Source organism: Drosophila innubila (assembly GCF_004354385.1).
Source record: "Drosophila innubila isolate TH190305 chromosome 2L unlocalized genomic scaffold, UK_Dinn_1.0 4_B_2L, whole genome shotgun sequence".
Taxonomy (NCBI): Eukaryota; Metazoa; Arthropoda; class Insecta; order Diptera; family Drosophilidae; genus Drosophila; species Drosophila innubila.
The window spans coordinates 9,707,918-9,732,818 of record NW_022995372.1 but is presented as its reverse complement, the minus strand read 5'-3'; the positions used below and the strand labels follow the sequence as shown (position 1 = coordinate 9,732,818).

The window sequence follows — 24,901 nt, the reverse complement described above, 5'->3', positions numbered from 1 at the left end:
TCGAATCAGACAGATGATTTTATAATAAATAATATAAATAATGTATAGAATTCTTAAATCATTTTATTTGTTTCTTTTTAATTTCTGTAATATGGGAATTTTTTTAAAATCTTCACGTACTCGTACTCTTACTAACGAATTTATTAATGAGGCATTATTTCAAATAATTCATCAATGTATAGATTGTTTTTATATTTTTCTTGAAGTATTTAATTCATAATGAGTTGTACAAAAATCTAAGCTACTGTTTGCTTATAATACATAATATTATAATTTTAATTGAAATAGAATATCTATGGGTATTCAGCCAACTTTTTACATTACAGGTGCGTCACATTGCATATATCCACGCCGATTTCCTCGAATTGTACCTCTCCTTCGTGTTCATTTTCTGCGGCATTATCGCAAAGTTTATCATTCGATTCACTTCTCCCAATGCGATTCCCCTTTACGAATTTTACATCTTTCAGATTACCGACATTGGGTCGTCGCCATCGATATATCACACTGGCTAGGATAATGATCAGCATTATAGCCAGCATGAAGTACCACATGAAGCGAACGGGATTTGATGACTTCTGTTTTCCAAAGTCTCCATCGATATCATTCGAATTAACAGGCCAGGAAATGTTATTACGATGATGCGGTATGGTGGGTGCTGTGAAAAATAATAGAATTTAGTTTTGAATATAACTTATATCTCATTAGAATTATTTCCTCATAATTGGAGGTAATATTCCATTTTATAGAATGCCAAAATGTGATCAGCTTTTGGAGATCTAAGTTGACATTCAATTTAAACTCTTCTTCAGAATAAAAACTTGTTTTTGAATTCAGTGTGAAAATTTTTAATAGTGTTAGGGTTGGCTTTTCAAAGTCTTCTTAAATTTTATAAAATAGATAAGTTCAAATTTGACATTGACTTCTATACGTCAAAATATCTGTTGTATAGTTATCAAATCTCTTAAATACACATTGAAAAACCGGCCCTGAAAATTTGTTTTAGTGCGAATTTTGAAATTAGTATAATCCTTACTTCTTTTACTACTTTTGTGTTAAATAAACATATATATAATAATACGAGCACAAGTTTACCTGGTGTATCATATGGTAGAGGAGTACTGGAAGTGGTTGTAATTGCTGTTGTTGTTGTTGCTTTAGACGTGGATGTTATTGTACTTTTTGTTGTGGTCGGCAATGGAGTTGTTGATGTTGTAGTTGTTGTTGTAGGTTTAATTGTAGTTGTAGTTGTAGTTGTTTTTGTGGTTGTTGGTTTCCGGGTTGTGGTTGTTGTTGTTGTTGCTGATGGGGTTGGCTTTGGAGTGGTCGTTGTTGTTGTTGTTGTTGTCGTTGTTGTTGTTGTTGTTGGTTTTGTTGTTGGTTTTGTTGTGGGAATTGGTGTTGTCTCTTCATCCTGGAGAAGACAAACCTTGGCATAATCAGGACAACAGTTCTCGAGATCGACACATTCTTCATTACAGCCGCACGCTAAGATTAAATACACTTGCATCATTAAATCATCATTAGGTGCGGTCTTATTGCAACGATCGTTGCAACTCATTGTGTCCCAGGCTGCTGTCTCCTTTATAGGTTCTTCTGTTGTTGTGATAATCCCGGCTCCTCCACATTCCCTTCCCGTTATCAGACGCACATCATCAATGGCAATATCTCCGAAATTGGCACTCGCATCGGTCGCCGTGAACACTACCTGAAAGTCCAGGCTCATCTCATCGATGGGAATGGTATGCTCCAGCCATTGGTTGCCTTGGTTGCCAGTTACGTTAAACTTTTGATAGCTATAAGAGAGTGTGAGAAAGAAAAAGAGAGAGAGAGAGAGAGGGAGAGTGTTAGCTTATCAGTGCAAAGCGGCATCCGCTTATTCAAGTTATTCAACGCAAACATACAGTCCCTGATATTCCCACATTTCATCCAGTCGCATCCGACTAGGCTTCACAGACACCACCAAACTGCCAACTCCAGAGCCATACATGAAATAATGAAAGCGGAAACAGCACGCAGTCTTCAAGCTCAAGTCTCTCGAATATATTGGGGAGACAAAGTGATGAACGCCATACGCATTTGAACTTGTCTCCATTAGCATAAAGTGTCCGCCGTAGGCGTGTTGCAGGGTATGATCGTGTCGTGGTCCCGTGCGATACGTATGATAATGTCCAACGGTGGAGATCCTGCGCCAGGGCTGCATTAAGCCCAATTGAGCTGTCCAGCCACAGAGATCGTCGCTCTCAAAGTCACAGGCGTGACTCTGTGAATGATTTCGATGGCGACATCCGCCCAACTGACGATCCCAAGAATGGCCATTGCAATGGGCCAAAGCATTTCCAGCAACTACAAAGTTCTCCTTGCAGACGACAACCGCTGTGAGGCTGCGTTGCACCTCGATCTCACCATCCTCCGGGTCTGGGGGACGTGTACAGCCTGGCCCTTAGCGAGATTAAAGAATATGAGTCATATATTTATTTTAGTAATTTTCTTTAAATTGAAAACATTTGAAAATAAAAAATTAAAATATAGTGTATATTAATTTAATTTAAATTTCAAATTGATAAGATATAAAAATTAAAAATTTGAAAAAAAATTCCATGTAAAACATACATTATTACACTCAGCGAAAAAATGCTTTAACAATTGTTCAATACTTATTCGAGCTGCATTCACATGAACTAAAGAATTCCGAAACTCAACAGGCGCATAATAGAATGTTTTATCTGAAACTTCTCTTCTCACATTGAACTACACTTTTTTCTCAGTGCACTGGTACTTACTGGCACAGAATGGCCTCTCCCCACTAAGTCGTCCAGTCGCTCCACAGATTAATGTCGGTGAGCCCACCAGAATATAGTTGTTGTAACATCGGAAGCGCAGGGAGTTGCGTCTTTGGATTATTGATCCATTGGCCAGTTCTTCCGGTCTATTGCATCGTGCCTCAACGATCCCCAGTTGCAGTTGCAACTGCAGCAGTAGCAAGAGAATCGACACCACTGATGTTCTACACATGTGCGACATTCTAAACACGGACAAAGACTGAATTCAACTCACAATTATACTGAATGATTTGTTCTCTTGTTCTCTCAAGCGATAAGTCATGGAAGCCTGAATGATAAGCAAATCGCCAAGAGCGCTCATTGAATGTCATTCTTCATAATATAATTACTTTACATAACCACATATACATACATTTATCCACATACATTTCACATTCATATTGATATAAAGTAATACATAATCAGAAAGGGTATTTTGCCTTGATTCTCGCATCTCCGCTTAGTTGCAAGTGTCGCTGATTGTATGCCAATGGTTAGATTAAAGAAATGTATTCGAAGTGGTAAAATATTATATGTATTAAACCTAAACCTAAAAGCTTCAACAGAATAGAGCTTTCCCAAATCAAGAAGATGCTGATGATAAAGAGAAATATAACGAGAATCGTAGAGAGGCAGAGAAGAGAGAAGGATATAAGCGAACAGATATTGAAATTATCGAGGAAACCAGGTAAAAAAAAAGCTAAAAACATAGGAAATTGTAGAGAAGAAGATATTTTTTTCTCCATCTAGTTGTTTTCTCTAAATTTTTCCATTTTGCTATACTGAATAAGTTTTATTTAAAATAAAATTAGATTTGGAGCAGTTTCTGTGTTTGTACACTAGATTTCGTAATTTTATGTTTTCTTATGAGTCAAAAATTTATTTTACTCATTATTTTTATTTTTAGCTTTGCAATCGAAAAACATTAGCAATGTTTAGTAATGCTATGACCAATAATAGAAACAACAAAAAACGATTACACAAGTTCTGCCCTCTATAGTAATACATACACGTATGTAGGAATGTATTTATTGTAAGCATTATAATTAAGTAATTATATTTATCGCACTGTAAATCAAGTTATTCACTTTTCGAATTTTTTAAAGCGCGTTTAAAGAGAGATTGAAAAAGAGACGAAGGGACTGAGCATTAATTTCTGTGCGTCAAAGCATTATGCAAAGAGTTTGGGATTCAAATTGAGCACTTTCCACCCTCATAAACACTTCACAGATGTAACATATATTTTTTAGGAGAACTGAATTATGTTGTGTAGTGTAGTAATGTGCATGGCATTGATATTTGATGCAATTATGCGCATCTCCTGCAAGTGCAACTAAATAGCAGCAGCTTCTTCCTGTCAACTGTCGGCCTTAAGTTATTGCCATCTCCTGCTAAATAATTGCATTGCCCGGTGAATTCCCCTCCCTCCTAACTTCTCTCTCCGCTCCTTTGGCTCGTTCCTTATTTCTATCTTTCGCCGTGATTTATGTTTACTTCCGTTCAAGTCGCAATCATGACTTTTCTTGCCTCCCCCAACTTTAGTTTCGTTTCGTCTCGTGTTGAGATAATCAGTCAATATTGACAACTACTTATTGGCACTTCCGAGCCGCCATTCGCTGGCAATGAGGACACGTGACCAGCAGGCGCAGGTCCTGGATTCTAGCTTCTGGCTGCCTTCTTCAGTTCCGGGGCACGTGCAATCCAATTGGGGCAGCGGCAGCTTGATAATTCGCTTTCATTTTGCCACGCTTGCAATTCAAATTTCATTCATAATTACGAGTCCGACTACAATCGCGATATGAGGGTTGCTCAACCAAATGCGCTTTGGGTTGCAATTTCATTCTGCTTTTCCATCTTATCGCCAACGTCGTTTTCCGGTTCAATTTATGCAACCAACTGGGGTGACTTATAATCCCTTACCCTCACTAGCCCCTTTTCATCCTCAGCATTGTTTAAACATTTGCTCATTATGATTATAACATTTCTTAGCGCTTCTGGTTTTAAACTTCAATATTTGCACTCAAATTACGCCGCTGGGAATAGATCCTTCAATAGCCTCACCGCGGCATCTGATAACGCCTGTGAAATGCCGGAAAACGCATGCCACCAATCCCTCATCCCCCATGCCTCTTGCCCCTTGCCACTTGCACCACTTCCCTGCTGCCCAAATGGCCCTGTGGTTGCACTCGCCCAACGCGGTTACCAGACAACCGACCGACGTTGTAAGTCCAATCAGTGGCTGGGATTAGCCAGGTCCACAACAAGCAGCTGCTGTTGCCAGCTTTTGGTGTGTTAATGAGTGTGTCTCCTTCTTTTGGCTCCAATTGGCTCCTCTATGTGCTTGGTTCTATGCCAGCATCCATTTATCCAATTCGATTCTCACAGTTCCCCGACTAATCTTTTCCTATCTTTTGTTCTCGCTTAAACTGCTTTAACTTTATTAAGAAATTTTGCTAATTTTTTGACGTTTCTTTTTTTTTAAAAAATACTGGTTAAAATATTTTTCTTAATTTATTATTTACAATACTGACATATATTACTTAATAATCGTAAATATAGTGGCTATTACTTGGGTATGGGAGAAAACGGCTTATGTTTTTTTGTTAATTATTTCATAGTTTCTCTATTTGAACGTCCATACTTTTAAGAACATACAATTTTAAACCTAGCATACTTTCTTCTCCAATTTAGTTTATGAACATTAATTATGAATTTAAAAGACGGATAGCTTGCCACAACGAAAAAATAAATGTATCCCTTACGAAAATACTTGTTTAATTTTGTACAAATAAATTATTCATTATTTTAACGAAACAAGTAAATGCTCTTTCCATCCATCTGGACAGCTTACTTAATGGTATCGAAATGAATCGATCAAAATAAAGTATACTTTTATCTTGATTTTTTTTTTTTTTAAGATAATATTTTCACTTGCAAAATATATTTAAAAATAGTAAAACAACATTTAAATTGGAAAAAAATTGAATACTCGTATTAACACAATCAGCATTTGAATGATATGCAAATGTGAAATGATTGATAGACATGTCATCTCAATTTAAATATGACGCATTCTAATGGAAGTGTCTGAAACTGATAATATTTTTTTCTGGTTGGAATATATATCTCTTTAAAATAAATATATAACTATTTAAAAAGTTGATCTCGCATATTTGTTGCTATTATATGTTCACATTTAGTCTTATATTCATTCAGTTAGTTCGATTCTTATGAATGTTTGTATGTTGTTCAAATTGAGCAACTTGGAGCCTGCCACACGTAGAGCCTGATGCGATTGATGACACACACACACACACACTCACACACACACATGTACACTGCCACATTGGCAGTTGGACAGACAAGAGGCAACTTCAAAGATTAAGCAGATAATTAATAAAATTAAACAAAAAGCACTCAACACAGCCCCAACCGCGACCGCAAGTCACAGTAGGAGTCGCAGTCACTGCCACTGCCACAGTCACAGTCACAGTCGGCTGTCACCGTGACTTCAGAGAAGCTAATACTTCTAAGTAGCCTGTGGCAGCCTCGAGCCACATTAGACGACCACAGGCTAGCTTTCAAACGAGGTCCAGTCGCATTAATTACAAACCAATGACCCCAAAATTCGCACAAAGGACGACTTTGAATGTCTTTGTGTGTGTATGCGTGAGTGTGTGTGTGTGTGTTATGTAATGGCTGACTAGTTGGGTCTATAGGTAAATTACTTGCTCGTATCTTTAATTTGTGTTAATTTATGAAACTCATTATGTGGCACGGCCAAGTTGTTGCCTCCTTGGCCAAGTTGCAAGTGCGTGCCTGCCGCAACCGCAATAGAAATGCCATTTCCCTGTCGAAAGCCAACTTCCATTCGTTCCGTCCGTCTTCTCATTGTGGCCTGGCTGATCTCTTCCCAAAAGTTGGTATTGCTCAGTCCGAAACTTTTCGCGTAATTTCATTTAAAGTCCTCGAAAGTTGTTCGTCGAGGCAACAACTCGCAATTGTTGGCCCGCTTCTCGTAGAGTTTGTGGTTGCCACAGCTTCGGTTCATGTTGCCACCACATTGGTGCCTCTTTGTGTTCCTGCCTTGCCTCATTATCCTACTGAGTTTTAGCACGAGACGCGCTGCGGCGCAATTCCACGAATTTGCACCTACACATAAATGTGGCATAAATCCAATTAGGCGGCACCGGCAGCGCTTTAATTGACGTTGCTGACGCCCCCGCAAGGTGCCTCGCATGGGCGTGGCCACAACCGGCTATAGCTGAAGTGTTGACGAAGAAAGGGAGGGAGGGGGCGGTGCGGGTCGGGTCATATTCAGAGTGGGCGTCTACTGAATGGCAGTAAATGAATTGCATATGCCGCTTTTGTTTGACTCACTGACATATGAATGAATGCCACGTTGGGTCGTCAGGTCGACAGGTCGACAGGTCAACAGTTGCCTGGCTCAAATCGGATAGTTTTGTGTGGTACAATATAAACATGCTCGCATATAGAGCCAGTGGCCTAGATTTGTGACATGTGGCAATCCCACAAACACACGCATTTCGAGTAATTGTAAGCAGCATCTGACGCCCTATGAACTTGCCTCTCGTATTTTATTTACCATTTGACAATTCTTTTCAAATGTCAAATTTCGAGGTCCTTTTTTTTGTATGTGGACAACTGAACAGCACGGCTGCATTTTTGCCACCTGAATGGATTTCAAATTTAAACTCTTGCCGGCATTTTGATGTGGAATTCAAACGGTTTTAATTAAAATTCATTTTGAGTATCTTTAAAGCAAACACACTAGTTTTTGCAATTAACTTTTAAAGTTTTTGGAATTCGGCAAATATATTTATATCAAACATTCAGAATCTAAGGACATTAAGAAAATTTACGTATGAGATATTTGTAAAATTTTGTTTATTTTTTTGAGATATTTAGTTGAGTATTAGGTTTTTAACTTGGTAATATCTCTTCTAAAATGATTTATGCAAGGTTGAGGATAGAAACTGCTCATGAAATATGGAAAGTGGAAAAGATTTAAGTAAAATAAACAGTAACATTGAAAAAAAAAATGGTGTTCAGTGGATGCACTACTACGAAGATCAGAGCTTTAAAATATGCGAGAATATATAACAAATAAATAAGAAATAAAAAACAAATGTCTTACAGTTTTTCTGAACGCCGATTTAGTTTTTAATAGGAAATATATTTCAATCAGTTTCCATTTATTCCTTGTTATACATTAGCCGCATTAATACATAATATAAATTAATAAAAATTTAAGATGTTTTTACTAACCTTGTGTGGTTAATAGATGTCGGTAACAGATGTTTAATTGCAGTTGCAAAACCAAAAGATACTTACTCACTAAAGCAAAGGTCTTAAATGATATCAAGGCTCTATTTATTTTACTCTGAGAGAGGATTTCATAAATTTTCAATATTAATGTACACTATGCACAGTACTACGTGTAGAGTTGATAATAAACACATATCTAGAGGCAGTTGATAGACAAGTGAAAGACACAAGTTGTGATTATGTGTGTGTATATGCGCAGCGTCGTATAATCCTCAATGGAATTATTGTCCCAGTTTAGTGAAGAGAAACCTTAATTGGAGCATCATTTACTAATGAAGGACCAAATGCTAGTTGACATATTTTGACAAAACAATGTTCATACAGAAATCGAGCGAAATTGCATACCCTTATGGAGATAAGGTCTGAATGTGTAATTAATTTTCTCTGATTGTGGCACTCATCCTAAACGGCTGTTAAATGCGTAATTTCAATAATCGATTTCAGAGACATTTCATACACAGTACATAGGTGGAGACTTGCCCACTTGCATCTTACTATTGTTCTGTTGTTGGTCTGTCAACCCTGGCTGCAGCTGCTCAAACGGCAAGTGCAACTGCAACTATAGCGGCAACAACAACTAGTGCAACTGCAACTGCAAAATTGTCAGCAATGTCTGCTCACGGCATTAAATTAAAATGTCAAGTGTCGTGTTACTTCCGGCGCCAGAGTTGCCAACGTTGCCGGCAACGTTGCTTGCCACTTCAAGTCAAATTGCATGCTATAAATTTTATGCCAATCAAATGGTGGTTGTTGTTCTCGTTGTTTTTGCTGTTGGCGTTATTAATGTCGAAATGCAAATCAAACAGTTTGCAATTTAATTTAAATTCTTTAAATACATTTTATTTAATAAAAAAAAAAATATACTATTTATTTGTGTTGGGTATTTGAGTGTAAATATTTCAGCTAGTTTTGAAGTACATAAGTTGGAAAAAATATTTAATTGAAAGTCTCAAATGCATACAGAATAGTTTACAACCTATTTAATATGAACTGTTAACCCCCAGGGCATCCACAGTTGCAGATTTTAATTAAAAGAATTGATGTTATTTTTTTTTTGTTTTTTTGGAAATATATTTTAAGTGGATTTTGTTTCGTTTTAGAAATTAAAATCTGTTTTCCTTATTTACAAATAATAAGTAGATGTAGATGTATATGTTATATGGATGTGTTTATATATAATGTATGTATATCATCGGTTTAAAGTGTATAATATATATGGTAAAGATTCATTTCGCAGTTTTATCCATTATTTTTGTTTTCTTCTATATCGAGATTTTCACATGTGATGCAGTTGATTTTTTTGTAGTGTTTTTTTTATTTAATTTTCCTTTATTCTTAGTTTGTTGTGGCATTTGCTTTTAAACACGTTTTGCTTAATTAGTTAGCTTACTAGTTAAATTCATTTTGAAATTGTTTAAAATTAACTACAATTTATATATGTATATTTAAGTTTGCCGCACGCTGCCTTATTTACTTTGTATATCAAGTAAATATATACAAATTACACATGTATTTACAATTAAATCTTAGCTACAAAAAATCGCTTACTTCATTCAAAAACAATTTCGCATTTTCTGTGCCGTTGTCAAATAGTTGCAAAAAACACATAAAGAAAACAAAGAGTTAAACAATATGATATATGCGATAAACAAACAGACATTCAAATTTAAAATGTAATGAGTAAATATTATTTATAAAATATATATATATATATATATAAATAACTTATGTTGGTTTAATTTCTTTAACTTTTTAAAATTTTGAATTTCAACAGAAAAGTCACAGAACAAAAGTTAAAATATTCGTTTTTTGTAATTTTTTAAATTAATATTAAAGTTTGAAGTTGTCAAGCTGCACAGTTGGAGTTGTTGTTTTTCTATATATTTTTTTTGAATTATTTGTAATAATTTTTGTAAAGTTTCATTTATTTCTTGTTATAACTTACTTAAAGCAACTTTTTGTTATATATTTTCTTTTGTTTTTATCTGATTCATTTAAAATTTATAATTATTTTAGTTCCTTTTTATTTTTGTGGCAGGTCGTACTGTTAATTTTTTTGATTTAAATATATTTTGTTTAATTAACTAAAATACGCTGAAAATTGCTATGCCTCAAACAAGCTGCAAAGTAGGCAACATCCATGTTGCAAGTGCCTCATTTTTGTAGCCTACTGTCGAGCGATGCGCGACAAAGTGCTGAATGCGTGGCCACAACTCTTATACGTTAATTCTTACAGGCTAAGTGAACGGTAACTGCTGCCTTACGGAAAACACGTGTGAGATATACCTATATATATATTTCTTTTGCTTTTTTTTTGTTTTTTTGTTTTCTTGTTTTTCTTTTGAAATTTTGCTCATTTCAACTTGTTATGCCTTAAAGTTACATTTCGTTTGTTTTTGCGAATGCATGCGACTGGGACCTCATAGCATAAGTGTTACTGTACGTAGAACTTAACTGCCCTATATAAAGAGTGATTAGCTCGTATTTAACATTTAGTGCATATGTGTGTTAGTGTGTGTAGGTGTATGTGTGGGTCAACAAAGTGACGGCCTTAACTAGAGCTGGTTGATAATGTTGTGAGAAGTCGATGCTTAATTATCGTATCGTATATCAATTCGTTGCCAATAAAACTCAACACACGTACCCTCAACTAAACTATGTTAACGTTATCTGTATCGTTATCATACTTCATACTTATAACAACAAATATTATTTTAATAAAAAAATATATATTCAAAAATGGCCACTTCTCAAATTGAGTAAAAATTAAGTAAGAATTGAGATTTTGCTTGTGGATGACAATAATGATAATGATGAGAATGTGTGTGTTTTTGTGTATGTGAGAGATATATAAATGGAGTGCCTGTTCTTCTTCATCTTCTCTTTTTTGTTGTTGTTATTTTTGTTGTTGTTGTTTTAGTGTAGTGAATTTACTCCTTAGACAATAATTTCGCGTATGACACGACGATTTCGGGCATTCGGCGTTGTAGAATATTCACCCTCGAAACTGTCATCGTAGCTGAGGGACATGTGCTGTTGGGGGGGCAGCACCTCGTCCTGTTCCATGTGCTCCATGTTGTATGGGTTCGGCAGGCCGCTTACGTCGTGATATGGTGAATCTGCAACGAAATTGTTTAAATTAGTTTTAGCAAACAAACTGATGAAAAAATATAAACTTGAGACTCATGCGCAAACAATTAAAAACAAACCAAAAACAAGAGAGCAAAATAAAAATAAAACAGAAATGCTAATCAAAAACTGTTTTTTCTTTGTGTCGAAACAAACACACAATGAAGTGAACTTTGTGGGCGTGTCTCAGTGGATGGGCGGCTGTGTGATGGTATGTATGTGTGTGTGTGTGCGGGGTTACGCTAAAACTTCAACAGGCAAAATGTAAATAAAAAAAAAAAAAAGAAGGAAGACTTGAAAATGAAAATTGTTAACATCATCATCATTGAACAAGGACTTGGCGTCCTGTGTCCTTGGCATTAACTTACTTCAGCCTGCGCGCTCCGTTAGAGCGTAACATCCTGAATGATGTCCGCTGTGATTTATAATTTTTGTTATGCAATTTGTTTTGATTGTGAGTTAAAGTGGCAAAGGCAAAGACATGTGTGTGAAGAAGAGAAAGCCAAATGGTTAGCGAATCATTGTTCGATTTGCATAGCTTAAACTAACGGCTAAAAGCCAGCTGTGAATTGTTTAGTTAAACACTACAACTAATTGGTTTAATAATGAGTTCACACAGGCAGACGACACAATGAAACAGTTTATACAACAATCACACAGGGCGTATGCTTAATTTTATGACAATAATTCTCATAAGACAGTTATTAGTTTTTAGCTTTTTTAAATGTATTTATATTTGTAATTATATTTACACTTATTAGTTTTTAGCTATTTATATTTAAACTATTTATTTATATTTATTTTAATATTTTTATTTATATAAATTTGTCTATTATTTTTATTATTATCCTTATGTGGATTCTCTAGACATTAAGTCCCACTTTTTATACTTTGAAGGTATATATTTGGCTTTTTTTTTTTTACCGATTCTCCTCTTAACATCTATTGCAGCTCGAATTGCGATGGTATCGAAAGGAAGTCGAACGATTTTAGGCTTGAATGCAAATAATTGAATAAGAATCTCTGAAAGACTGGCATAACTGCTAATCCCTTAGATGGACTTTAAAAGGGTATTTGTGGTTGGGCGGCAGGAGGGGAGGATTTGCATAAGCAGCTTTCGCTTTGCCATTTTAAATTGCAGCTTAAAATTGACAGTTTTTTGCTTTTCATTTACAGTTGTAGATGTAGTTGTTACTTGCTCGTCTCGTCTCGCTGTTGTAGTTGTTGTTGTTGCATGTTGGATTGACTAGGCCGAGACAATTCTTTTAATTTGCCAGTTGGCTGAATCCTTGACATCGGCTTTGGGTTTTGGTTTGGTTTGCTGGCTGCTAACGAGCAGCGGCTGTTAAAAAATTAATTACAATTCGCAACAGTTGCATTTGTTGTTGTTGCTGCTGTTGCTGCTGTTGTTGTGGCAGTTGCAATTGCAAATGAATGTCAACATCATCCAGGCAGCTCGAAATTTAATTCGTCCTGCTGCCTGCAAACCAGCACAAGAACCAGGATCAGGTTCAACCCGAGCAATGATCTCAGACAAAGTAAAAATCTGGCGCATCACATGTGTAAACAGCGCATTAATTTTGAATCACAGGACATCTTTGTCAACAAATTGTTGCATATTTAAGGCCTCCTTTTACTTGAACTCCTTCACAACCGAATTCCATTTCAATTCCAAACGCCTCTTTGCTATGCAAATCCCGCAAAAAGGATTCCAAACATAGGTCTCTGAAGCAAACGCTTTGCATTGTCTGCCAAATCGTTGGAAAATTTATTGGAATTTGAATTTCAAAATCGAAATCGCCGCATCGAAATGTGTTTTATTCTAGCTTCCTCTGCCCCTTCCGTTTTATCCTTTCATTTGATCTCATTTCTATTCTTTGCTTTTGGCCAACATACCAAAGTGTCTTCGTTCCTTTCCCGTCGAGCATCCACTCACATGGCGCATACAAATATAAAACGGTAAATCCTTTTTAACAACTGCTCTTTAACATGCACCCCCCGCTCACAATCCCCCTTCAGTTCTCTGCTGTGGCGTGCGAAAATTTCTAAGCGCGTTTGTCGCCCATTCTCCGGCTTTTGGAATCTGCATAAACTTGACCCACAAAAAAATGGTTTCAATACTACAAACAAAATAAAAAAAAAACGGTATAAAATGAAGGCAAAAAGCCAGCCAAAGGAATAAGCGAATCCTCTTTACAATGTTGTTGTTTTGTCTGTTTTTTCCCATTTCCTTTTTATCATCGTTTTTCACTATTTTCTTTAGATTTTCAACTCTTTATGTTGCCGGTTTGCAGCTCTCTTACTCTCTATTCGTATTTTATGGCCAATACGTGAGCTGTGCGTATTATGCGCATAACTCTATACATGCCACGCCTACTCTGCCCCCCTTTTTTCACATTGGGATGGTGGGCGCTTTGTTTTTGGAATCCACTACATTTGCTGTTTTTCAATTTGCCAGTTTGCATCTTGTTCTCAACTCGATTCAACTTGGAACAACTTAATCGTTTCTGCGTTAAGCATACGCACTGTTGAACTCAACTGTTTGTCTATTTTTCGATACCCTTTAAAGGGGCATTGTTGTGTAAGACTCTATGTAAAATATTATTTATATAGTACTTATTTCGGATTTTTTAATTGAAGGATTAAATGTAAGATTAAGGATTCTTAAATCTAATATATGAATATCATCAATATTTTTCTTTCTTAAAAATTCTTAAATTTTACAGGATATCTTTAAGTGCATTCTTTCCTATTCTAAAAAGGTGTTTTTTGCTGTTCTCTTTTGCCCTTTTCATGCAAATTTGTTGCCTTAAGCAGGGCCTGGCTACAGTTCTGCTTCTAAGCTCGTAATAACCCATTTTTGTTCGCATATTCACCCAAAAATGTCGAAAGTAAACAAATTGCAGTTGAGTTTATTCTCACACACTCACTCATCCACACACTCAGCCACACCTTCCTAGTCAAGAGTCGCTTATCATTGTTGATTTTCTTTCCCATTTTTTTTTTATTCCTATTTCTCAAGCTCACAAATCCACTTAGTGTGTGTTTAGTGCTCTGCCATGGAGCCTTTTGCTCAATAAGAAACTCTTGCAGCAGTTGTTCCACAGAGCCGGAGTTCTTTCTCAGTCTTTCAGCGACTCATGATTTATGCGATATCCCTGCCACGACAGTGGGATGGGGGAAGGAGAAGGGAGGAAGCTGCCCCTTGAGACTAGTCCAAGCAATGTGATTTAATGGCGCATTGAATAAGTTGTGCGTCATTGGGAGCAGCATTTATTGGCTCGCCTAAATGCAAACTGCACCATTTTACGACCTCAAGTGCTGCATCAACCCATAAATGAATGCGATTTCTCAACATATCAATAAACCACAAATTTATTGTGTTTTTCCTGGAACTGATGAGTAGGAAGAACGAGTAAAATTACAAAATGATTTCGAATTTAGCTGACAGCACCAACTCAAACAATCAGTTTAACAATTGAACTCTTCAATCAGTTGGAATGTTGTCTCGATAAGGACTGTTCTAAAGAACTCACAAGTAAATTTATCGATCGTTTCTTTAATTATTATAAAACTGATAGCCTCTTTTCAATTGATGGACAATAATATTTTGTTATTAACTTTACATTTTAGTCTGCAGCTCGAACGAATCATTTTATTAATTTTACACAGAAATTGATAGTTTCCAGTCAATTCCTTTTGTTTCTCATGCATTTTATCAGCTCGTTTGTGTGTGTGTTGAAATGTAATTCCCAAAATGTCTCAACAAGATTTTCTTAGCTAAAGTTGCTCTAAAGTCTCGGTTTGCATACCAAATACTAAAGCACATTTCATACGTGTAAATGAAAGTTTCTTTCACTTGACTTTTAACTTTAAGTAGATTAAACACTTAGTGCAAGAGAAATATCGTTTATCCCTTTGAGTGTGCACTCGTATTAGGGCTCATCGCATGTTCTCTACTTTGTTTCCTTTACGCTCTCTGTTCATCTTTTTGCTCATTTTTCTCTCGTGCTCTGTTGATTTAATGATGAATTAAGCTTCATGTGCGAAAACGCGCCAGCAAGCGACTGAAAAGTCTGCATAATCAATCAGTCACAGAGTTAAGCTCTCTTCACATTCCCTACCTTCACTTCCCTTCGTCGTTACATCCCTTCCTCTCTTTGCTACCCTTTCAGACCAACAAAAAAAAAAAAATAATAATAAAAAGCGATACCAAAAATATTTTTTGCTTACGCAGCTTTTGCAGCCTTTCGCAGCCGCAGACATACTTCCTTCCGGCTAACCCCCTGCCCGTCAGCCCCTCTCTCCCCACACACCCCTCTCACCCTTCCTTGCCTTGCTGCAGTTCAAAAGTCAACTCAGCTGCAGCAGTTTAAGTTGCGGCAAGTGTAAAAGCTTTTAAACATGTTGCTAGACATACACACACATTGTCTCTCTCTCTCTCCCTCTCTCGTTATCTATCTCTCTCTCTCTCCCTCTCTATCTATCTCTCGGTGACACACACACACTTGCAGCTGTGCATAAGCTGACACATCAATGTAATGAAGATGTATTTGCATATTGTAGCACTGTCAATGCCCCTCCCTTAATTCTCCAACCCCTATATCCTCATTCCACACCCTTTCCCCACTTTTGCTCACAGTTTCAATTTTTAGGTGCTTTTGCTTTTGATGGCACTCATGGGGCGTGTTGTTGTTGTTGGTTGCATTTTATTGACATGCATGTGTTATGGTGTGTGTGTGTGTGTGGGGTGCAAGTGTGTGTATGGCATGGACAGCTGGGACGCTTATGACTTTTTGGCGTTTGCCAGTTCCTGTTGTTATACCCTGCGCCCATTGAAGATGCTCAACAATCGGGTATTATAATTTGATGTAAGAGAGTAAAGAGGTTGATTATATAAAATATATATTTAGAGTATCTGATTTTTGGAAAATCAGTTTTTAAATACCATAAATAGATTATGTGATGATCAATAATGAATAAAGGTATTAAATTTACAAATATGTATGCTTTACAATGCTCTCAATCTACTAAAATTGCATGACAATCGGATACTTAACACTTACATATGTTAACTAAAAAAACAATTACATAGATTATTAAAAAGATATGAGCTCTCGATCAATTCGGAACATTTCCGCACGATTGAATAATCATAAAAAACACGGCAGTTTTTTTTTAAAGAAATTTTTCTATATACAGTTTGACAGTGTTTCCGCAGAAGAAAAGAGTAACAAAATATTGCAAGATATCTTAAGAATGGATATTCCATATGCGAGCACACTCGTCTAAAGAGTTGTTGTTGTTATAAAAGCTTCTGTTATTGTTGTTGTTTTGAACATTTCTTAGTTTTGACGCCATGAACACAAAAAATTTGAGTTTAACCGCAGCATGGGCGGGTGCCGTTGCCATTTGTGTGGGCGTGGCCGTGACCAGTTGTGTTCTGTTGTGTTGAGTGTTTTGTTATGCAGCAGCCGAAGCCGCAAAGTTGTCGTATTTGTGTTTCGCTTTGCATTTTATACACACGCACGAACGCACACCACACACACATAGATGGACACCACACGCATCACAAATAACAAAATTTCAAGCGTGGACGACGAGACAACAGCAACAACAAGAACGACAGCAACAACCACATCCTGTTTTGAGTCCTGTTTCGTCCTGCCGCAACGTCGCCGGGCAATAAAAATCAGCAACATAGCACAACGAGAGAGAGAGAGAGGGAAACAAAAGAAAAACAGGCGAAAAAATTTGATTTTCTTTTATTTTTTCGGGCGCGCTCGCTCATAAACCGTAAAGATAACATAAATACGGCACACACGCGGCTTACACACACTTTCATACATATATGTGTGTGTGTGTGTGTAATAACATACACATAAGCCGCATAGTTGTAACCAACAACAACAACAACAAGAGCAAGCGGTAGAAGAAGAACAGCAACATCATCACACATACGCCCTGTGGCCGTCTGATTGCAGTCAGCTCTCGTTGCTCGTTATGTTTATACCCAGTAGTCAGTTTTACAACGGGTATATTAATTGGGCAGACTATTTTGGTAAAAGGTTTTATTTCAGTTTTATTCTTTCGGTTTTGGTTTCAGTACCGGTACGCAACGGTACAACAAATAAATTTTGAAACATTTTAAGATGTTGAGGTGTCGTTTTATAATAATTATGACATTGAAGTAAATACCTTGATTCAGAGGAATAATATTTTTTTACGAATTTAACAAAATTTGAATGCAGAATAAATAAAGGGCCCAAACCATGATCAAAATGAAATTCCGCTTGAAAATCGGTTGGGTTTTGGCAATGTTATGACAGTTCAAAGTTGCTCAAGCAACTTTACAAGTTAAAATTTTCTTAATTTTGACATGATTTTTTACAAGAAAATTAAAGGTCCCAGAATCAAATTTAAAGTGTTGTTTTATACTAATAACGATATTAGGAATTGATTAATAGTGAAATCTTGAGATTTAAAATTTTGAATTTTCGAAATTTCAAAGGGGGGACCCTTACCATCAAAATCAAGTCTGGGTCGAAAATAATTAAATTTTCCAAATTAATTAAATTTGAATACAGAATGAATTTAGACGCCAAACCATGATTAAAATGAAATTCCGCTTGAAAATCGGGTCAGTTTTGGAAGTTGGAAGTTGGTCAACTCTTTGAACTAGCCACTTTACCACGACCGTACCGGTACGAGCATTTCGGTTTTCGGTTCTTGTTCTTGATATTTACCAATCAAAAATATAAAATGAGTGCGTTATTTATGAATTTTCTTTCAGCGACATTTTTGATGATCTATTTTCCTACTTTTATAATGCCCACTCTATCTATTCCTCAGTCTTGCTGCTATTTTAATTCTATTTGAATTGTAATTTTTTTAGGATTACTTTCCGTCGATCACTTTGCTTATCTTATCTCTTTGTTGTATGAGTATTTTGGGTTTTCGCTTCGTTTTTTTATTATTTAATATTTTAAAGCACTTGCGGTGTTATTGGCATTACAAAAAAAAAAAAAAAAAAACAGCACACACACACGCATGCCCGCACACCACAACATCATAAATACATATACAAGGATGCCAAAGCAAAAGATGCCAAAGGGGCATCCAATTTGTAGCTGTTGTTGTTGTTGTTGTTGCTTTTGCCTTGGTCCAATACTTTAAGCCAAGAATAACTGACGCAAAAAACCTACTGCGAAGTGCGAACTTGTGACATATTTGGCTCTCCTTTTGTCCCTCTTTATTATGTTGAGAAGAGGGGGCGTGGTCAGCACACACATACAGACGCAGTTACACACATACATAATTAGCATGAGCCCAGACATCTCAGTGGATCGAAGTCAGCGATATCCAAGTGCTTAACTTGTCAAAAGCAAAAGTCCGAGTGCCAACACAACATAGAAAACATTTGCTAAGTTTGACAGCCTAACTCAGAGTCGACCCTTAGCCAAGTTGCCCCTGCCCCCATCCCCCTGACATGCCCTTGCACAGTACCCCTTATAACTTTCGAACTTTCGGAAACAATTGGGTAGATTGCTTAAAACCCACCTGCTTAATGTGTCATAAATAGATGTCTGAGCGATGAAAGTAGTCAGATTTCACATTTCACTTCATGTTCATGTTTCTCTTTCTGTTTCTGTCTTTGTTTCCCTTTTTTTGCATACTTAATCGGGCATATTGTGTCCTTTCTAATGGGCATTTACTGTTACGCTTATTATAATTTGAAAGTTATGTAATAGTCAGTTAATATAAAATTATTCTTTTTGTTTAATGTAGAACAAATATAAATTCAAACTGTCTGCTGCGAAAATATACTTGATAAAGGTTAAATTATGTTAAAAGTTATAATTATTATTCCATTAGGATACATTGGGATCTAGAAGATGTGGAATACCTTGAATTAAATTTTTAATGGAATTGTAATTTTTACCTTTCATATTCTTTGTTTTACTCTCCGTTTCTGTATTTACTGCCTAACTGTTATTTTACCTCCATTTTAATATATATTATCTACTTAATTGCTTACACGCTTCACACTTTATCACATTCATTATTTATCTGCACACTTTGTTATCTTCACATTCCTTCACATCAGATTCTATGTATTATTATTTATTTAACTTACCTAAATGCTGATCGACACGTTTCTTGGGCTTCTGTACAGATGCATAGGGATCACTGCAGTAATCCTGCCGGGACGGATTTTGACTGTTGCGCAAATTGTGATATTCATCGCCCACCTGGCTGGGCGTGGCCGTCAAGTGTGGATAAGGTGCATAATCGTCGACGGCCCCATAGCCTCCATGCGTGAGTGGATCATAGCCATAGGTGGGTTGCTGTTCCACATATTGATTGTGTGGTGCCTGGACGAGGGTCTGTTGGTTGCCCACTGCAGCTGCAGACATTTTCACCTGCCAGAGCGAGTCCTGTGAGTTGACACTGCCGCCATTGTTCGAGTTCGAATAATTGTTCTCCATGTATCCCATGTTGACCCCTGCACAAAAGAGAAAAAAAAAACAAACAAAAAATACGTTGAGAAAATGGAAAATGAGAATTGGCAAAATTGTGAATGGTAAAATGGTAAATGGAAAATGTTGAAACACAACTCGAACAAGTGTCGCATAAATCCGCCATAGAGTCGTATAATTCACATGGGAATATGCTGACAGATTTCTGGCGCCCAGCCAAATGTAACTCTCAATAAATAATATTTAAAAATTTCAATCAGAACACAAAACACAAAAAAGTTGCCCCATTGTTAAATTGCCTTTTGTTTTATGGATTTTCATTGATGAGCACATAAAAACACGATAGACAGCAACGAAAATGAATTTATTAACTCCGTGAATCAACATGGCGTAATTAATATAACTGAAACATATTGTGTATACGCCGCGTGCACCACTTAAAATCTACGCCAAAACATCGTAAAACTCTGAAATCAATGCCGAGACTTTTTCAACTTCCTTAACTGAGTTGCTTTTTTGAAGTTGCGTGAAAGTTTCGTTGACAAATTTTTTTACGAGCTGCACAAGAAGCAATCGAAAGAAAGAAAGAAAGGGGAGAAGGAAGGGAAATAAGGGGAGTTGTGCAGTGGTGCTTGTTACGCGCCAGAACAAAGGCGTTGACATGGAGTGCGCCTTGTTACACTGATAAAAAAAATGTTCTAAAATCAAGATTTTGGTCTCAGAACTAAGATTTTTGGTCTAAAAAATGCGTCGAGAACTTCAAATTCTTGAATTAAGAGAACACATCTTGATTTTAAGAACATTTTAAATAAGACCAAGTTCTTATTTTAAGAATAAATGTTCTTAAAATTAAAATAAAAAAATAAAATAAATGAATATTATTTTTTATATTTATATTTTTTTTATTTTTAAATTTTGATTTATTTATATTTTATTCTGTTGTAGTAATTTTATAAATGTTATTTTAATTTGTTACGAGGGGGATTCGAACCGCCGCATACTGCTTCACAACTGAAGCGGCCTCTCTAACCAGAGCGCCACGGTGCCATCATTTGTTTGATTCGAAATAGTTCCTATTTATACTTTCCTAACAATTTAAGATTTTTATTCTTATATTAAGATTTTAAGTTTTTTAGATTTATAATCTTAGTTTTAGTAATTTGGTCTTAAAATAATCTTATTTTAAGAACAAAATATTTAAGATGAATGTTCTTGATTTTAGAACTTGGTCTTTTTTTTCAGTGTACGGCCTTTCATTTTGTCCTTTCATTCAACGCCTTGTTACTTGCTACTTTCCTCAATTTTCTATCTCTCTCTCCTCCCTTCTCTGGACTGCTTTAGCGTGCGCCTTTGTTGGTCGCATTTATTATTATTTTTATTTCGTGATAAATCACTCATAAATATTAAACGCACGCTTGCCAAAACCAAAAAAAACACAAATAAGGAAGCAGCGAAACCAAAATAAACTTTTTGAATTTTTAGATGGTATCAAAAAATATTGTTTTGTTAAGGCAGGAAAACGATTTCTCCACAATTTCGCAAAATTAAGAACTCGAAAATTGTAAATGATAATGATAAATTTCAATTTCAACAATTCACATACAACTCCGTAGACTCTTAGAATTATATTTCGCTAGCATTTCGCCAATTGCAATAAATCAATTATGCCTTTGTCTTATAATGTCATTTGATGTGACTGTAAATTGTATTTATTTCCCTTTATTATATACCACAAAAAGTGAGCCGCACTATGAATTGGCGAATTCGAAACGAAATAGATTTGCGGCAGAGCTGATGAATTTTATTTTGTTGTCGTGCTCTTTGGGTTATTCAAGAGTTTTACGACAACACAACATACAGTTGCAAGACACAAAATATGGCCACGCAATATGAAGTTCTCTTAACAGTGTCAACTGTTCCTAATCCAATGGATCCCCTTTCGTGCGTTCCATTCACAACTGAATAGAATTGCGTGTCTTTTTATGGAACATGGTGGGCGTGATAATTTTTATGATTAGCCATAAAACTAAAAACAGTAATAATATTAACTTCATTTTCATTTCCATTCCCAGTGCCCATTCCTATGCCTATTCTCATTTTCATTTACATTTTCCATCTCGTGGACTCAACGTCGTTTGCATATTTTATGCGATATTTTGTTCTTTGAAATGAGAAAGAGAGAGCCCAAGAGAAGAGAGGAAAAAAAATTAAATAAACTTTTCAATTTGATAAGCATCAAATCAGTTGGCACAACTTTTGATTGCGCAAGTTTTCATGAAATGGGCGGCCAAATATTTTTGACCGAAATAACAATAACAATAACAAATACAACTAAAATTACAACAGCAACAGCAAACACAATTCGAAATCCAAATTCAAATATAAATAGAATTACAAGAATTTTAATGCGTTTTCATTGTCGTTACTTTTTGGGTTTAGCCCAATTCGCGAGTCGCAATTAAAGTTTGTCAAAAAACTTTTCACATTGATTTGTGTAAATAACTGTTTGTGGCATAGTTTTCAACACGACCACGCCCCTTGGCGTGGTGCACGCTTATTAATGCCGCACATGGCAGGGGCAGCTACAAAAAAGCTGTTCAAGCAGTTTGCCTGAAAATATTCCTCTTATTCATGTTAACAACTCTTGGCCAAGTGGCAAAGTTGCAGCTTGCCACGCTCCCATCCTCTTGCCACGGTGCTATGCCCTTTGCTCTAATTCAGTAGAGGGAAAGTTTTCAACCGGAAGCGCTTATAATTATGCAACATTTTTGTGCAGCAGCCGCACAATAAAAACAGTTTCAAATGCCATTAACGGTTAACTAAACGGCAGCCCAGGCAGCTAAAGAAGAGGCAAGTGGCAAGCTGCAAGCGGCAACCGGCAAGTGGCAGGAGAGGAGTTGCAGCGTTAGGAAGAGCTGAGTTTAGTTATCCAAGTTGCTGGCACCTCAAGCGCACACAGTGTTAATGGGCCTTGCCACTTCCCACCTGCCACCTGCCACGTGCCACGTGCCATGCTCTTGGTCATGGGGGCACCTGGGGCAACCTTTGTTGCTTCTTGTTGCACTTTTAATTAGCGTCGCGACGCAGCCTGGCTCCGCATTTGCCCCAAATGCGCTTAAATGCCAAAAGTGGCAACGAGGTAACGTCGTGTGGCAGCAACAACAGGAGTTTAGACTTTTGCAGCAGCAGAGTCTGCCTACTTGACTCCCTCCTGTCACTTCCTCTGCCCCATTCCTTCTCTTTCTTCAATTTAACATCCTTGCCTGTGCTTCCTGCTTCTGCCATGTTGCAGTTTTTCCTGCTGGCGGCCTTTTTAGTTGCCCAAAAAATAGAAAGAAAGCAAGGCAGCATAAAGTTTAAGCCAACCTCTCTCTCTCTCTCTCTCTATCTCTTTGTGTGTTGAGAGTTTTACAACTTTGCTTTGCCGAGTCGTCTAGAAGTCTTAAAGGTATAAAATACACATAAATATGCTCACAGATTTCCATAACGAGGTCAAGTTGAGCCGAAACTTTTCTATACAATCCGCAAGTTTTCGCCGTTTTCATAATATTCGTAAAAGACAATCAAATGTACTTATAATAAAGTTGCCGCCATCCATTAAGCTCGACTTTCTCACAATCCCTCCAAGAAATAACGAGTAACTATGCAGTTGCAGAGCGTAATCTTTTGCAAGTAATGCGTATCCAAATACATGACAAAGGAAGTAACAAGTAGGTTTGATAAATTAATAATTGCGAGAAACAACGGTGGCTTAGTTTCTCATCCAAATGTTAAATGTCAATTTTATACATTTAGTATAACGAGAGACTATTGTCAAAATGTATATGACTTTAGTAACAAGAATATAAATATCAATTTAAATTACTTATCTCTTAGTTCGATAATTTTTTAGGAATATTTTGTCTTTTTTCTGTGTATAAAAATTAAAAATAGTGAAACTAAATTCATAGTTTTGTAAACTATATAAACACTTTTCCTGTTTATGTACTATATCGAAATGCTCGAAGAGTCCTTTCGGATCTAAAAAATACTCATATATCAAAGTCAATTATAAGCTTACAACTGTTAACTTTTTCTACGGCATTTTCTTTCTTTATGGCAGCATTCCGTCTGCACACCAAATAAGTATTTCTGCTTTCAAGTTTCCATTTTTCACTTGATAAATTTGGGTTAAGGCTTTCATATTGTGCGGTCAGATAGGGTCGTGCTGCAATCTGTGCCATGTCAGCAACTAACTGTGTTTAGATTTTAAAGCCAATTAGCTTGGTTACCAAAACAAAAAATAAACAAAGAAAAACAATAACAAATCGAAGCCTGCAAATGTAGCTCATAGATTTTGTCATTGAATTGTGCGGTCAACTGGCCAAGGCCCAACGATAACAACAACTGTAACAACAACAAGTTACAAGACAAACATGTTCGGAATAAAGGGCAGTCGCGAATTGTGCCTAAAAGGCTGCAACACAAACAGTTGTTCAAATCGGTTGCTGCGGTTGCGTTTTTGGGGTTAAAACTATTCTGCGGCTACTTGCTTTGCTGCATTTTGAGCCAGACCAGAGCACAGACAGAGCATCCCTCGCTCTTGCCACATTCTCTTATTTCTCTCCTCTGTGTTCTGTAGGCGACCAGACAACATTCGCTGCGTCGAGTTCATGGCTTTATTTATTTAGCGCATAAATTTTCAGCGCACGAGAGATTTTCTATCTTTCCCTTTCCTTTTTTCATTATATTTTCTCTTTTTTTTGCAGTTATTTGTTTGTCTGCCTTTTTGGATGCGAGGGCGGACGACGGGACGGGGAATTTGCCAAACCAGAACGACAACGACAGCGACATTTGTTTGCATTTATTTGGTTTTTAGAGAACATGTCCTCTAGACATTGTCATTGTCCTCAGCTCTCGTCTAGCCATAGGCGTAACACTTCCCAGTCCACTTCAGTCAACATGGACAGTAAGACTTGGACAATTTAACATTTGTGACACAAAAAAAAAAAAAAAATTAAATCAACTTTCGTTTGGATAGTTCAATGTTTGTTTTTAACATAAACTACATTATAGAATATTAAGCGGCTCTATAAACACTTTGCAAGAAAGTTAAGCTTTGACATTAGATAGTTTGAAGAA

General features: G+C 36.5%; 2 protein-coding genes across 2 annotated transcripts in view; both read right to left on the bottom strand.

The window, feature by feature from the left end:
- Positions 1-183: 183 nt before the first annotated feature.
- On the bottom strand, positions 184-3,038 carry LOC117782384. The gene is made up of 4 exons (XM_034619487.1): positions 2,784-3,038; positions 1,905-2,442; positions 1,096-1,796; positions 184-658 (listed from the first exon to the last, which is right to left on the bottom strand). Exons 1-4 carry the CDS (start codon positions 3,022-3,024, stop codon positions 321-323), a joined length of 1,818 nt encoding a protein of 605 aa, XP_034475378.1. The 5' UTR covers positions 3,025-3,038; the 3' UTR covers positions 184-320.
- Positions 3,039-10,518: 7,480 nt separating this feature from the next.
- Positions 10,519-24,901, bottom strand: part of LOC117779777 (hemicentin-1) — a 41,569-nt gene continuing 27,186 nt past the window's right edge. The window contains 2 exon segments of the mRNA XM_034616085.1: positions 10,519-11,290; positions 19,438-19,806. Of these exon segments, the coding sequence (XP_034471976.1) occupies positions 11,109-11,290; positions 19,438-19,806 (551 nt within the window). The 3' untranslated portion in view covers positions 10,519-11,108.

Coding starts and splice junctions, on each gene's coding strand:
- LOC117782384 (XM_034619487.1), bottom strand. CDS start 3,024: ATGTCGCACATGTGTAGAACATCAGTGGTGTCGATTCTCTTGCTACTG. Junction 2,443..2,783: donor GGAGAGGCCATTCTGTGCCA/GTAAGTACCAGT, acceptor AATCTCGCTAAG/GGCCAGGCTGTACACGTCCC. Junction 659..1,095: donor TCTACCATATGATACACCAG/GTAAACTTGTGC, acceptor TATTTTTCACAG/CACCCACCATACCGCATCAT.